Source organism: Lithobates pipiens, unplaced genomic scaffold (genome assembly GCF_037356315.1).
Source record: "Lithobates pipiens isolate NorthernLeopardFrog02 unplaced genomic scaffold, aLitPip1_a1.2 Scaffold_3, whole genome shotgun sequence".
Lineage (NCBI taxonomy): Eukaryota > Metazoa > Chordata > Amphibia > Anura > Ranidae > Lithobates > Lithobates pipiens.
Window position 1 is genome coordinate 243622476 of NW_027507790.1, and position 14356 is coordinate 243636831.

Below are 14356 nucleotides of genomic sequence, written 5' to 3' on the forward strand. Positions count from 1 at the left end.
GGTGTTAGAATGGCCAAGTCAAAGTCCAGACCTGAATCCAATCGAGAATCTGTGGAAAGAGCTGAAAACTGCTGTTCACAAACGCTCTCCATCCAACCTCACTGAGCTCGAGCTGTTTTGCAAGGAAGAATGGGCAAGAATTTTATTCTCTCGACGTGCAAAACTGATAGAGACATACCCCAAGCGACTTGCAGCTGTAATCGCAGCAAAAGGTGTCTCTACAAAGTATTAACGCAAGGGGGCCGAATAATTTTGCACGCCCCACTTTTCATTTTTTTATTAGTTAAAAAAGTTTCAAAAATCCAATAGATTTCGTTCCACTTCACAATTGTGTCCCACTTGTTGGTGATTCTTCACAAAAAATAAAGATTTTATATCTTTATGTTTGGAGCCTGAAATGTGGCAAAAGGTTGAAAAGTTCAAGGGGGCTGAATACTTTCGCAAGGCACTGTAGGAGTGTCCTATGTCTGCTTACCTTTCCATAGTTTCCGTGCGCAGTGCCTAGGTAACTGACATCATCCTTTTGGTGGGAACTCTGAGAATGTTGAGCAGCCCACATCTCACGTGAAGATGATCCCATGTGGTGCTGCGTTGTATTCTTTAGAGATTTGGGCTACTCATCATTCCCCGGATTCTCGTCAGCTGGAGGATGTTGTCACCCCCTGCCTCCTGAAGTCGGGGAAAATTTGAGTATATTGGCAAACTATTTTTCTTCCGCAGGTTCTTTTTTGAACTTCAATGCAGCTTTTAAGCACGGAAAGGGGGTGGGGGGAATAAGCACACCTTTTCTGAAGTGCAAAGTTCAATTTAAGGAACTCTCTACCTGGAAATAAAATAATTTCCTAATATTTAACTTACCTTTCCTGTCCAGCTGTATCCCAAAGCTGTAAATGGACCTTGAAGGTTTTTCCGTGCGTGCTGCCTGGACTGGCATTATTATAAACCTGAAGAAAGACATATCAACACATTAAATATATTTGAAAGAAATCATCATACACTCATATTTTACTCCCCAGCATTAATTCCCCCAGCAAGTAGCTAGGTCAGCAAAAGGACTTCATTTTGATTTGGTTGGTGAATTTATAATATAAGTAAAGTGAATCTGCTAGCTTGTGAATAGTTTGGAGAAGAGGGAGGCAGAAATCTGACTGTAGTTCCGGGGTCTATGAGACTTGTAGTGCTTTCATGCAAAGTGTCGGGAAAGTACCTTCCATAGGGGGGCGGCACCCATGCCCAGCAGTCAGAAAAAAAAATGTTCTTTAAGTGCACTGTGTTTGGGCACCGGACACAGTGTATTATGGGAAGCACCACATCAATGCATTCACGAGATTGCAGACAAGGTGCTTCATTTGCAGGGTTTTGACATGCTTTGTGGCGCATTCCAAAGCGCCGGACAACTTATAATACTACGGGCTGGTGCTTTATTCTTCTAGTTAACTGATCACTTCCGGTTTCTATATGCTAGTGGTGAACCGGAAGGGATGTCAGCAGCTCCGTGGAACGCACGGCCCGAGTGTGTAAGGTAGTGGCAGCTGGTGCTCACATTTTTTTGGGTGGCGCAAACAAACTGAAAAATTCTGAAAAATAAAAAAAACTAAAACAAAAAAAAAAACCATCAAATGCAGCCACTGTGCCCATCAATTGCAGCCACTGCGCACATCAAATGCAGCCACTGTGCTATCATTGATGGGCACAGTGGCTGCATTTGATGGGTACAGTGGCTGCATCTGAATCTTTTTTGTATTTTTCAGACTTTCAGGTTTGTTTGCGCCCCCCCCCCCCTAAATATTTTGAGCACCAGCCGCCACTGGATCCTGCTGTACTTCTTCTGGCATATGAACAAACTGATTTGCAGGAGAAAGGAGTATGCCTGTATGAAAGTGAGGTCCTCCTGAGGAACAGGAATGTTTGCCTGCTGGAAACATCTGAGTTGGGCTATAAATATATAAATGAACAATACCAATACAGTACTAATCTTAGTGTGAATATAACACTTAATGTGATAGAAAATACAATCCTTGAATGCCGCTAAACATCAACAGTGCTTTCCACCACACTATATATACACTCAGAATACAACAATGATGCTCCTATGCAGCCACTCTAAGTGAAGGTTGTATGTGTACGAGCAGGGCCAGGACAAGGGGTGGGCAGGAGGGACAGCTGCCCTGGGCGCAATGGTTTATTGCAGGGATGTGGTTTTATATGGAGAACACTATGCATCCCATTTTTGTGTTTACATGTTAACTTACCCTGCGAATGCTGAGCGGCTGAAGGAGGGGAGTGTTTAAATGGAGTGGAAGAAATACTGCCGTGGATGAAATAACATATGCCAGTTTGATCTTGACTATATTGGGGTCCACAGAAAGAGGCGAGCAGATTAAAAGGTAGTAAAGTCCACTTTGTAGGTGGCTTACCTGGAGGTAAAAGTTAATATGTCCTAAATGGGCACCATTTAGGAGATATTCACACTGGATGCAGCCGGTGATGTCACCACCGGCACATGTGCTCAGAAGATTTGGCATACCGTGCTGGACCTTTAGAGCACCGTGCGGGAACCACAGGAGTAACGCCATTGCGGACTCCGGCTTTGTTCCAGAAGGAAGACCAGGGAAGATGGAAGCCCTGTCAGTGGTCACAGTATAAAGGAAATTTGTAAGTTCTGTATATAATTGTATTCTATTTTATATGTATTGCACAATACCCTCACTGTGCACACGGCACTAATAATGTTTTCATTACATGTTTGCATTCTTTCAAGTCCTGATTAGAATGAGTCTGACTATGTTACGCCCCTTGTTACCATAAACGTACAATTGTAATATTAATGTGATACATACGTAAAGATGTGTATAAAAACCTTCAATTGCGTCATAATAAAGCAGAACAGTTATTTGGAAAGATGCGGAGTGTATCTTTTGTGTCTGTTCCCTACTGCAGTAATTATTCGTTTGGAACCACTAATCAATATGAGGATGAGGATAGCAGTTTCCTATCTATAAAATGTCCAGGTCAGATGGCGAGCCAGCCAGGAGAGGATTTACAGGTGACCCTGAGAATCCGAAACTAGGAGCTTGAGACGATCCGGGAATTTCTGATAATCAGCCGGCTGAGGTAAGCCTTTTGCTTACAATTGAGTTATAAGACTTCCTTGATCAGTAAGGCTGTGTTCTAAGGTAAGTATTTCACAATGTGCTAGTATGCAATGTGTTTGTGTTTGCATGTATACATACCTGTGAGTCTGGAGCTGCTGGAGGAGGAGACTACAGAATCATGCTGGAGGAGACATCCCCTTGGTGTGGATGATTTAAGCTTTTATGACCTTGATATGATATTGGGGTCCACATTTGGAGGTGAGCAGATATATTGCAGTGGATGGCTGGAGACACAGCATGAAATTTTGGAAAGTTTGGACTATCGATCATTAGAAGTTTGGACTTTTGTTTATTTTTGTACTTTTTCAATATTTTTCATTTCTTTTGTTTGCATTACATCATTGTTGTATTCTGAGTTGGACTTTAAAATTCCCATAATCTCCCACTAGAATTCCAAGACAATAAAAAGGTAACTCACCACTCTCTTTTCCCTGAAGTCAATCCCGACCGTCGTGATAAATTTAGGATTGAACTTGTTATCTGTGTATCTGTAGAGAAATGTCGTCTTTCCAACACCAGAATCTCCAAGTGCCAGGAGCTTAATCAGATAATCATAGTCACCATCCGTCATAGTGTCTACTGCTATGTGAACCTGTGGTACGACAAGAGAGAGGGACTTGTTAAAGAGGAAGAGATCACATTATTTAAAATACTGAATTAAACTTATTTTAGAAGAATATATATTGGCATAAACTGATGAATAAATTAGTTTTTTTATATATATTTTTTGAATATGTATTATAGCAGAAAGTAAAAAAAAAAGAAACAAAGAAATTAATTTTTTTTTCTTTTTTTTTTTTAAATTGCAGAGTTGATCAAATACCACCAAAAGAAAGCTCGATTTGTGGGGGGAAAAAAGGACATCAATTTTATTTTGGTACAACATCGCACGACTGTACAATTGTCAGTTAAAGTGATGCAGTGCCGCATTGCAAAAAATGGCCTGGTCATTAAGGGGATAAATCCTTCCAAGGCTGAAGTTGTTAAATAAGAAAACTAGCTTCTGATGTAATATTCAGCTTCAATCTAAAGGTTTCCCCACAGTAATTTTTTCAAGCCACTAGATGTCCTCAGTCCGATGGCCAGTATCGGTCAACTCACTGCTTCTGAGCTCAGATCATTGATGGACACGCCCCAGGCTGTGACTGGGCAGCAAAAGGAGAAGCAGCACATTAATGAGCTCATCTCTGTGTCACTCTGCTTTATCCTGCTATCAGCATCCATCTTGTCAGCACATGAACTGGTCCTCGTGGTTCTCTCCCACTCCAGCCCTGCTGTACAGGAACTGCAAGTCAGAAGCCAGATCAAATTCAGGCACCAACGCTATATTATATTAATATATATTTATATTATTTATTTTTTTTTTTTTTTTAATAGGTTTAAAGTGGTTGTAAAGTGTGCAGCTCCCCCCTCAGCCCCCTCCCCCAATAATTACCCAATCCCGATATCGATTCAGCGATGTGCACGAGACCTGAGGCTCTCCCGCGTCTCTCCCTCCTGATGATGGCTGAGATGTAGCAGCAGGAGCCATTGGTGGGGCTGAGCTGTGCTCTCTGTGTCTAATGGATGCAGAGAGCCGGCTCGGGAGCAAGCCTGCATGAGTGCCACCACAGCAAGCAGCTTGCTATGGGGGGCACTTGGCAAGGGGGAGGAAATCAGAGCGCCAGCGGGGTACTTGGGAAGAACAGCACTGAGGCTGCTCTGCACAAAACCACTGCACAACCAGAGAGTACCGGATCCTCTTCTCGGATCCCTCTTCTGTGCTCCTGCCCCCTCCCTTCTGTCCAGTGCCCCCACAGCAAGCAGCTTACTATGGGGCACCCGAGCTGCAGCTCCGCATGTTCATTCAGACATTGAGCTGTGGTTCAGCCCTGTCCCCTCTCTCTCTCGATTGGCTTACTGACTTTGACAGCAGTGGGAGCCAATGGTGCCGTTGCTGTGTCTCAGCCAATCAGGAGGGAGAGTACTGGACGGTCAAGGCACTCGTGGACATTACTTGATAGAGATGGGGCTCAGGTAAGTATTAGGGAGGCTGAGGGGAGCTGCTGCCTTTACAACCCCTTTAATTTAGTTACCGAAAATATTTTCATTGATTAAATTAACACTGTTGCTAGTTAGTCCCCATCTCTTTTAATGCACTTCTTCCTTTAGGTAAGCTCAAACAAAGTGTTACCCCTACGTTTGTGTTCTGTGTGCAGAAAAGCATATGTAAGGGGAGATTTTTATTTTTAAGAAATTTTCCTTTGTCCTGAGGTTTATATATGTCTGTGAGAGTCTGGCTTGTGTAACAGTTGATTCACCCAGCCAGGACATAAGACGCCAAGAGCTGATTCAGCCCACACAGACCACCACTTGTAAATAAAATATTGCTTATCGGTGGATTGATCCTTTGCATTCCATCCCAAAGCTGTGTTACTGTTTCAAACCAACAAAATGCATTGTTTGACTGTGTCCAAACCTTTACACACAACCAATTAAAGAGCTGATGTTCCTTCCCAATACCTTATTTGAGCGAATGGAAACAAACTACTGAGTGGATTCTGTAGGATACAATTAATCTTTCCCCCAATTTCAGACATCACAGGTTTGATAAATTTCTATGTTCGCTCTCTACAGCACAAGATGAAAAGATCTGCCTGGCTGCCACAATTACATACACAGACAATAGTGGTAAGGTACTCTGGGGGATTGTAAGGCCACAATTACAAGGTCTTAAAAGATAGAACCTTGATGGTTTTATTACATTGCAACAGTGTAAGTGACATATAGTAAAGGCTGGATCCGCTGTCATGATCACCACAACTTCACCAACACGGCAGAAAATCCAAGACATTGTTATATGCAATCCATTCTAACCACAAACTAATATATTCTTACTAAAATCAATAACAATGCTTTAAATCCCTTACAGACTCGATAAAAAAAAAAGGCAAGTGATTATGAGACCTTTATAGCACACTTAATCTCCCTCTCTCTATACAGGCGCATGTCGAAAAATTAGAATATCTTAAAAAAGTAAATTTATTTCAGTAAATTAATTCAAAAAGTTAAACTCATTATATACAGTAGATTAATTAAACACACAGAGTAATATATTTCATGCATTTCTTTCTTTTCATTTTTATGATTATGGCATACAGATTGTGAAAATCCAAAATTCAGTATCTCAGAAAATTTGATTATTACACAAGACCATAAAAAAAAGAAAAAAAAAAAAGATTTTAATAGAGAAATGTTGGCTTACTGAAAAATAAGTCCATGTACAGTATAGTATGCACTATACCAACACTTGGTCGGGGTTCCTTTTGCATGAATTACTGCATCAACGTGGTGTGGCATGGAGGCCTATGGCACTGCTGAAGTGTAATGGAAGCCCAGGTTGCTTTGATAGCGGCCTTCATTTCGGCTGCATTGTTGGGTCTGGTGTCTCATCTTCCTCTTGACAATACCCCACAGATTCTCTATGGGGTGTATGTCAGGTGAGTTTGCTGGCCAATTAATAACAGTGATACCATGATCATTAAACCAGGTATTGGTACTTTTGGCAGTGTGGGCAGGTGCCAAATCCTGCTGGAAAATGAAATCTGTATCTCCATGAAGAGGGAAGAATAAAGTGGTCTAGAATTTCCTGGTAGAGGGCTGCGCTAACTTTGGACTTGATAAAACACAGTAAACCAACACCAGCAGATGACATGGCATCCAAAATCATCACTGATGGTGGAAACTTCACACTGGACCTCATGCAACTTGGATTCGGTGTCTCTCCACTCTTCCTCCAAACTCTGGGACCTTGATTTCCAGATGAAATGCAACATTTACTTTCATCCGAAATGAGAATTTTGGACCACTGAGCAACAGTCCAGTCCTTTTTCTCCATAGCCCAGATAAGACGCTTCTGACGTTATCTCTGGTTCAGAAGTGGCTTGACATAAGGTATACAATTGTTGAAACCCATGTCCTGGATATTTCTGTGTGTGGTGGCTCTTGAAGCACTGACATTAGCCGTAGTCCACTCTTTGTGAACCTCCCCTAAATTCTTGAATGACCTTTGCGTCATAACAATTCACTCAAGGCTGCGGTTATCCCTGTTGCTTGTGCACCTTTTTCTACCACACCTTTTTCCTTCCGCTCAACTTTCCATTAATATGCTTGGATGCAGCACTCTGTAAACAGCCAGCTTTTTTAGCATTGGCCTTTTGTGACTTGCCCTCCTTGTGGAGGGGGTCATTGACTGTCTTCTGGAAAACGCTCAATGCAGATGTCTTCTCCATGATTGTGTAACCTACAGAACCTGACTGAGAGACCATTTAAAGGCTCAGGAAACCTTTACAGGTGTTGAGTTATTTAGCTGATTAGAGTGTGACACCATCAGTCTACAACAATAAACTTTTTCACAATATTAAAATTTTCTGAGATACTGAATTACACTGAAACTGAAATAAAAGAAAGAAATGCTTGACATATATCACTCTGTGTGTAATGAATCCATAAAATATATGAGTTTCGCTTTTTGAATTGAATTATTGAAATAAATTAACTTTTTGATAAAATAATTTTTTTTATTTTTTTTAGATGCACCTGTGTATATAAAGGAGGTAAGGAGGTTATTCCACTGCATAGTTTGGTGTTATTTGCAAAGACTGAAATGGTCCTTTAATCCCAGACCCTATATCATTTATAAAGAGATTAACTTTGGGGACCTTGGGGGTACACCACTGTTAACCTTAGACCAGTGATGGGGAACCTTGCACCCCTGATGTTTTGTAACTACATTTCCCATGATGCTCAACTAGACTGCAGTGTGCAGGAGCATCATGGGAAATGTGGTTTCAAAACATAGTTACTTGCTAAAGACTTTGCCAATCCAGTGGTACCATTCCAGTCATTAATGAGTCCCTAAAAATTAGATACAATGGCTTTGAAATGACAGAGATCAATTCTTTTAGGATCCGTGGGTGGATGCCATCAGGTCCAGGTGCTTTATCTACCTTTATTCTGTCTACATATTTTTGGACCATATGTCACTACCACCCCCATTATGGACATGAGCTCCCCCATGCTCCTTTGTATACACAGAACTGAAGAAAGTATTTAATACATTTGCCTTCTCTTTGTCCTCCACTCTAGATTCTTTGTAACATTTAAATGATAATAGTGTTCCTTATTTTTTTTTATTTTTTAAAAGCTCTTTTCTTATTATTTAAAGCTTTTCTAACTTTGGCCATGAGCCACATAGGTTTTATTTTTATCCTATTAAACTTATTGCCCATGGGAATATACTTTGCAGTGAGTTTACATGCAGTCTTTTTGAAGAATTCCCATTTTGTGTTCTATGTTCATCAATATCAATAGTCCCTCCCAGTCTAAGTCTTGGAGAGCAGCCCTCCAGCCTTGGTAAATTTGCACTCTTAGCCCTTGTACACACGGTCGGAGATTCCGACGGAATGTTTCCTATCGGACCATTTTGTCGGATATTCCGACTGTGTGTGGTCTGCATCGGACTGTTTCCATCGGAATATACAACGGACCAAGTTTTCCAACTTGCAGGTAAAATTTTCCGACAAAATGCTCCTATCGGACATATTCTGATCATGTGTAGCCTACTCCGACGGACAAAGTGCCACGCATGCTCAGATCAAATTCCTAGACCAAAGCTATTGACTACTATCCTGAACCTAGTCCCGTCGTAACGAAATAACGTCATCACGTTATGTACAATCGGATTTTCCGACAACTTAGTCCGACCGTGTGTATGCAACATCACTTCCGGACCTCTTCCAGGATTAATCCGTCGGAATTACTCCGACGGATTTGGTTATCGGAATCTCCGACCGTGTGTACAAGGGCTTAAAGTTAAGTGTTTTTATCTTTCCTGTATGTGTTTGTTGCTTACAGTGAACACCAAATGAAATCATGTTATGGTCACTGCTACCCAGATGTTCTTTTATATGAACATTAATAAGCTCCGCATGGCTTGAGATGACCAGGCCCAACAGAGCATCATTCCTAATTGGGGTCTTAATAAACTGTACCAAAAAAAATTGTCCTGTAATAGGTTTATACATGTTAACCCTTTAACTGTTCCAGCAGTGCCATTACTCCAGTACATTTTTCAACAAGCCTTCTCTTGTTTAACCAGGTGAGTTGCCAGTTGTCTTTTATTTAATAAAACTTGATATAAATGCTGCACTTAGTTTGGCGCCCTCTGCTGTCTTTTTTTTATTATACTTCAGTTTCCTTAAGGTGCTGCTACAAGTGTTTATGAATGCATAAAAGACTTTATTATGGACAATTAGGCTTTTTCTAATATCCAAGCAATATTAGTGATTTATAACCTTTTACCCCCCTTTTTTAATTATCACCATGCATATATGATTGATTACATTTTCGATGTGCTGTAACTTAAAGCGGAACTTCACCCTCTCAATCGTTGGGGACTTTTTTTAAATCCTTATGCTGCTAGCATTTAGCAGCGGCCGGTCCATAAGCACCCCCCCCCCCCCAATCTCTTTGCGCCGGCCCCTAATCTCCATGCGGGGCACCAGATGCATAGAGTTCTACGAGTTTTTTTTTGTGGACGCACATGATTAGAGCCGAAAATCTTCCTGCTTCACCTCCCAGCGGGTCCTTAGGCCGGATTGGCTGGGAGGAGAAGCCGGGGAAGCCGCCCATGACCTGGATGGGGTAAGTGCAGGACTGGCAAGCGGGGCTGGCAAGTGGGCCTGGCTGGTGAGCAGGCAGGGCAGGGGTAGAGGGTTTGTTTGCTGTGTCCCCCCAAAGAAAAATGGAACACCAGCCACCACTGCTAGCATTGCTAACTACTTACTTGTTTTAAACTTTATTTTTACATTTGCTCAGTTACTTCCTGGTTTGCATGCCTAGGCAAATTATGTCATAAATCCCAGGAGTCTTCAGAAAGGGGAGGAGGGGTTTTCTTAGCTAAGCACACCCTCCTGTCTGCCTACCTAAGCTAAGGGCAGATGGGTTCCAGGAAGCAAATGCTACATTAATCTTCTGCCCTTACTTAAGGTGTCCATGACCAGAAATGCGGGGGGGGGGGGGGGGTTCAAAGCGATTTTTCAGCAAAATAAAGTATGAAAATATGGATGGATGGATGGATGGATGAGTTTTCTTGGAATATTAAACATGAATTAAACATTGTTTTTGGTTTGTAGTGCTAAGATGCACTGAAGTTCTGCTTTAACTTTTTCCTAATTGTCCTATTTTTTTTGTCCATTCATGTCCCTCTGTAAAGAACACCTCTGCTCAGAAGCAAAGGGTAGGAGAGTTGCTGGATCAGGTATCAGTGTCAGGGTATAACTGTCGCCCTAAGCAGCTTTGCTGGACTTCACACAAATCTGGGCCAGACTACAACAACAAAAAATTCCAAGTACACTGTGTACATCATACTGTACATACAGTACAGTCACCTTTCACGTAGAATCAGTAATGTCAAAATTGCTAGGAGGGAGAGTTTTTTTTGGCAGAAGAGATTTTGCATGTCTACATTTACCAAAAAAAAAAAAAAAAAAATCCTCATTCTCCTAGTAATTTTTCATTTGCAATACACTACCTGGGCACATGCAAGTTGCCGGGTGCCAGGGCTAAGCAAATACAGCAATCAAATTAATTGCATCATCAATGGGCACCAAAGAAAGTGGTGGAGAAGCATGCATGCCAAGTCTCATCTGACTTTTAAGAAGTTACCGTATTTATCGGAGTATAACACACGCCCCAAGTTTAGGAGGGAATTTTAAGGAAAAAAACCCCCAAAACTTAAATGCCCATCAATGCAGCCTTGTCCCGGTGCAGCCTTGCCCCCAGTGTCCATCGGCTTGCTGAATTTAAAAATGGCACCACCGAGACTCGCCGGAGAGGAGTGAACGCCGCTGAGATCGCAGGGACTGGGCAGAGCCAAGATACACATAGCTGAGTGTACTCGGCTCTTCTCGGCTCCGCTCAGTCACGCCCAGTCCCACCTTGGGTCCAATGAGGGGACTGGGCGTGACTGTGAGCGGAGCTGAGAAAAGCCGAGTACACTCGGCTATGTGTATCTCAGCGGCGATCGCTCCGCTCCGCTTCCAGTCAGTGGAGATCAGCGGGGGATCGTGGGATTGGCATATAACATGCACCCACGATTTTCCCCTGATTTTAAGGGGAAAAAAAGTGCATGTTATACGCCGATAAATACGGTACTTGTCAACTAACTTGATAGCTCATATTTGCAGCGGGGAAATTTATTATTTGATCCCCTGCAGATTTTGTAAGTTTGCCCACTTACAAAGAAATGAAGGGTCTATAATTGTTATCATAGGTGTATTTTAAATGATAGAGACGGAATATAAACCAAAAATCCAATCCAATCCAAAAAAACAAACAAAAAACAACATGATACAAATGTTATAAATTGAGTTGCAGTTCAGTGAATAATATAAGTATTTGATCCCCTACCAACCAACAATAATTCTGGCTCCCACAGACTGGCTACAGTATGTGTCCATATGATACACAGATTAGTCCAGTCAATTTAGGAAGGTGCTCCTAACAACTGGTTATATGTGTAGCAATGGCCCCCAAAGGAGCTGCTGGTTTGATTGGGCTTACCGTTACCTTCCCTCACTCGCTCCTCGTGTCTAATGCCGCGTACACACGACAGGACTTAAGTCCGGCAGACTTTCGACGGAGTTCTGACAGAGTTCTGACGGACTTTCCGAATGAACGGACTTGGCTACACACAATCACACCAAAGTCCGACGGATTAGAACGTGATGACGTATGACTGGACTAGAATAAGGAAGTTCATAGCCAGTAGCCAATAGCTGCCCTAGCGTCGGTTTTAGTCCGTCAGACTAGCACACACACGAGCGGATTTCTGGGTCCGGCAGAGTTCTGGCGGAAAAATTTGAAGCATGTTCCATTTCTAAAGTCTGTCAGACTTTTGCAAATCAAAAGTCCGCTGCAGCCCACACACGATCGAATAGTCTGCCGGAATCATTCCGTCAGACTTTGGATGTTGAAAAGTCCGGTCGTGTGTACGGGGCTTAAGAGTTCCCACGGTAGATGGCCCAGAAACTTTAGAGACTGACGACAGATCCGCTTAAAGGGATTTTTATTTACAAAAACGTAGTTAACAACAGTCTCTCATGTAGGATCAGAGGGTTAGGTGAAAAGTCCAGGTACTCTTGGCCCTTGTACACACGATCGGACATTCCGATGGAAAATGTCAGATCGGACCATGTTATCAGATAATCCAACTGTTTGTGGGCTCCATCGGACTGTTTCCGTCGGAAAATATCCGACAGACAAAGTTTTAGAGCTGGGCTATAAAACTTTCCGACAACATAGTCCGATTGTGTGTAGAGAATTCCGATCGGACCAAGTGCCACACATGCTCAGATCAAAATTCCTAGACCAAAGCTATTGGCTACTAGCCTGAACGTAGTCCCGTCGTAACGAAATAACGTCATCACGTTACGTACGATTGGATTTTCCGACAACTTTGTCCGACCATGTGTATGCAACACAAGTTTCGGACAAAATCCGTCAGACAAAATCCGATGGATTTTGTGGATTTTGTTGTCAGAATGTCCGACCATGTGTACAAGGGCTTAGTGTCAAAGTCAATAATAAAGAACTTTCTTACTTTGAATAAATCCAGAGAATAGCCATTCACAGCTGGATGTTCACTCTAGTTGGGTAGTCCCTCTTTCACAAGGCCTTGCAGCCAACAGGGTGCTTAAATAAGGATTAAGTCTCTGCCACAGACTTTGTTGTAGAAAATGTAGGAAGAAGTCTCTGCCACAGACTTTTTTGTAGAACGTGAACAAGGAAAACTTGAATACTTGTAGAACACTCGTATGGTACCAGCATCTTTTAGCCGATCCGGTGATACCGCATGAAATAGGATTCACTTGGGTCCTTCAGCTTTACCAGGCTCTTGCTAAGAAGCCAACCCTTTCGTGGCCTTCTTCTGGAGAGTCTTCCCCTGGATAACTACGAAGTTGCTGTGCCTCTCCACAACCTGAGATGGCACCGGACCTCCTCCAAATCCTTTCCTTAGTTTCCTTGCCTCGGGCTAGCCAGCCCGAGACATAAAGTCGGGTGGATCCGCCCCCTAGGCCATAGGCGCCCTGGGGGTTGGTCAGGAGAACCAGGACCATGGAGTCAGAACATACTTCTGGACCAGAACCCCAAACCATGCGACATCCGCATCTTAAGTACCCTCTCCCAGAATGCACAGCAAGAGTGACACTCCCACTGGGCTGGCTCGGAGAGAAAGTAACCTTAAAGCACCCAACCAGACTGTTACCATGCCTGCAAGAAGAGACAGCGCCCCCTATGGCCAGGCTGAACACCCTATAGTCCAGTCAGACTGAAGCGGAGTTCAAAATTTTGATTAATTATACCCAAACCAAACTGCAGTTCAGGTGTAACATTACATTTCAAAGCACATAGAGCGTGCTCTTCAGGAGCCGGCGCTACATGTGTATAAAAGACACCTATCCACAGAATGTCTTTCTTCCATTCAAATCTTACCATCATGGGCAAGACCAAAGAGCTGTCAAAGGACGTCAGGGACAAGATTGTAGACATGCACAAGACTGGAATGGGCTACAAAACCATCAGCAAGAAGCTTGGTGAGATAGAGACAACTGTTGGAGTGATTATTCGCAAATGGAAGAAATAAAAATAATCATCAATGCCCATTGGTCTGGAGCTCCATGCAAGATTTCAGCTCATGGGTCAAGGATGATCATGAGAAAAGTGAGAGATCAGACCAGAACTACTTGGGAGGAGCTTGTGAATGATCTCAAGGCAGTTGGAACAATAGTCCCCAAACAAACCATTGGTAGCAATACGCTGGTATGGATTGAAATCCTGCAGTGCCGGCAAGGTCCCCCTCCTCAAGGAGGCATATGTACAGGCCCATCTGAAGTTTGCCAATGAACATCTAAAATGATTCAGAGAAGGATTGGGAGAAAGTCCTATGGCGAGGAGAGACCAAAATTGAGCTGTTTGGCATTAACTTGATTTGCCATGTTTGGAGGAAGAAAAATGCCGACTATGACCCTAAGAGCACCATACCTACAGTCAAACATGGAGATGGAAACATGCTTTGGGGCTGTTTCTCTGCTAAAGGTATAGGCTGACTTTGCCGCATCGAGGGGCCAATAGATGGGGCCATGTATTGTAAAATCTTG

At 42.7% G+C, this 14356-nt stretch overlaps 1 protein-coding gene across 3 annotated transcripts in view; it reads right to left on the minus strand.

Annotated features, from left to right (window-relative positions):
• Positions 1 to 14356, minus strand: part of RAB27B (RAB27B, member RAS oncogene family) — a 380975-nt gene that overhangs the window by 12685 nt on the left and 353934 nt on the right. For all 3 annotated transcript variants that reach the window (XM_077462987.1, XM_077462985.1, XM_077462986.1), the window contains 2 exons: positions 3574 to 3747; positions 859 to 944 (listed from right to left, as the gene is read on the minus strand). In XM_077462987.1, coding sequence (XP_077319113.1) covers positions 859 to 944; positions 3574 to 3726 — 239 coding nt within the window. In that variant the 5' untranslated portion in view covers positions 3727 to 3747. The remainder of the gene's footprint in view (positions 1 to 858; positions 945 to 3573; positions 3748 to 14356) is intronic.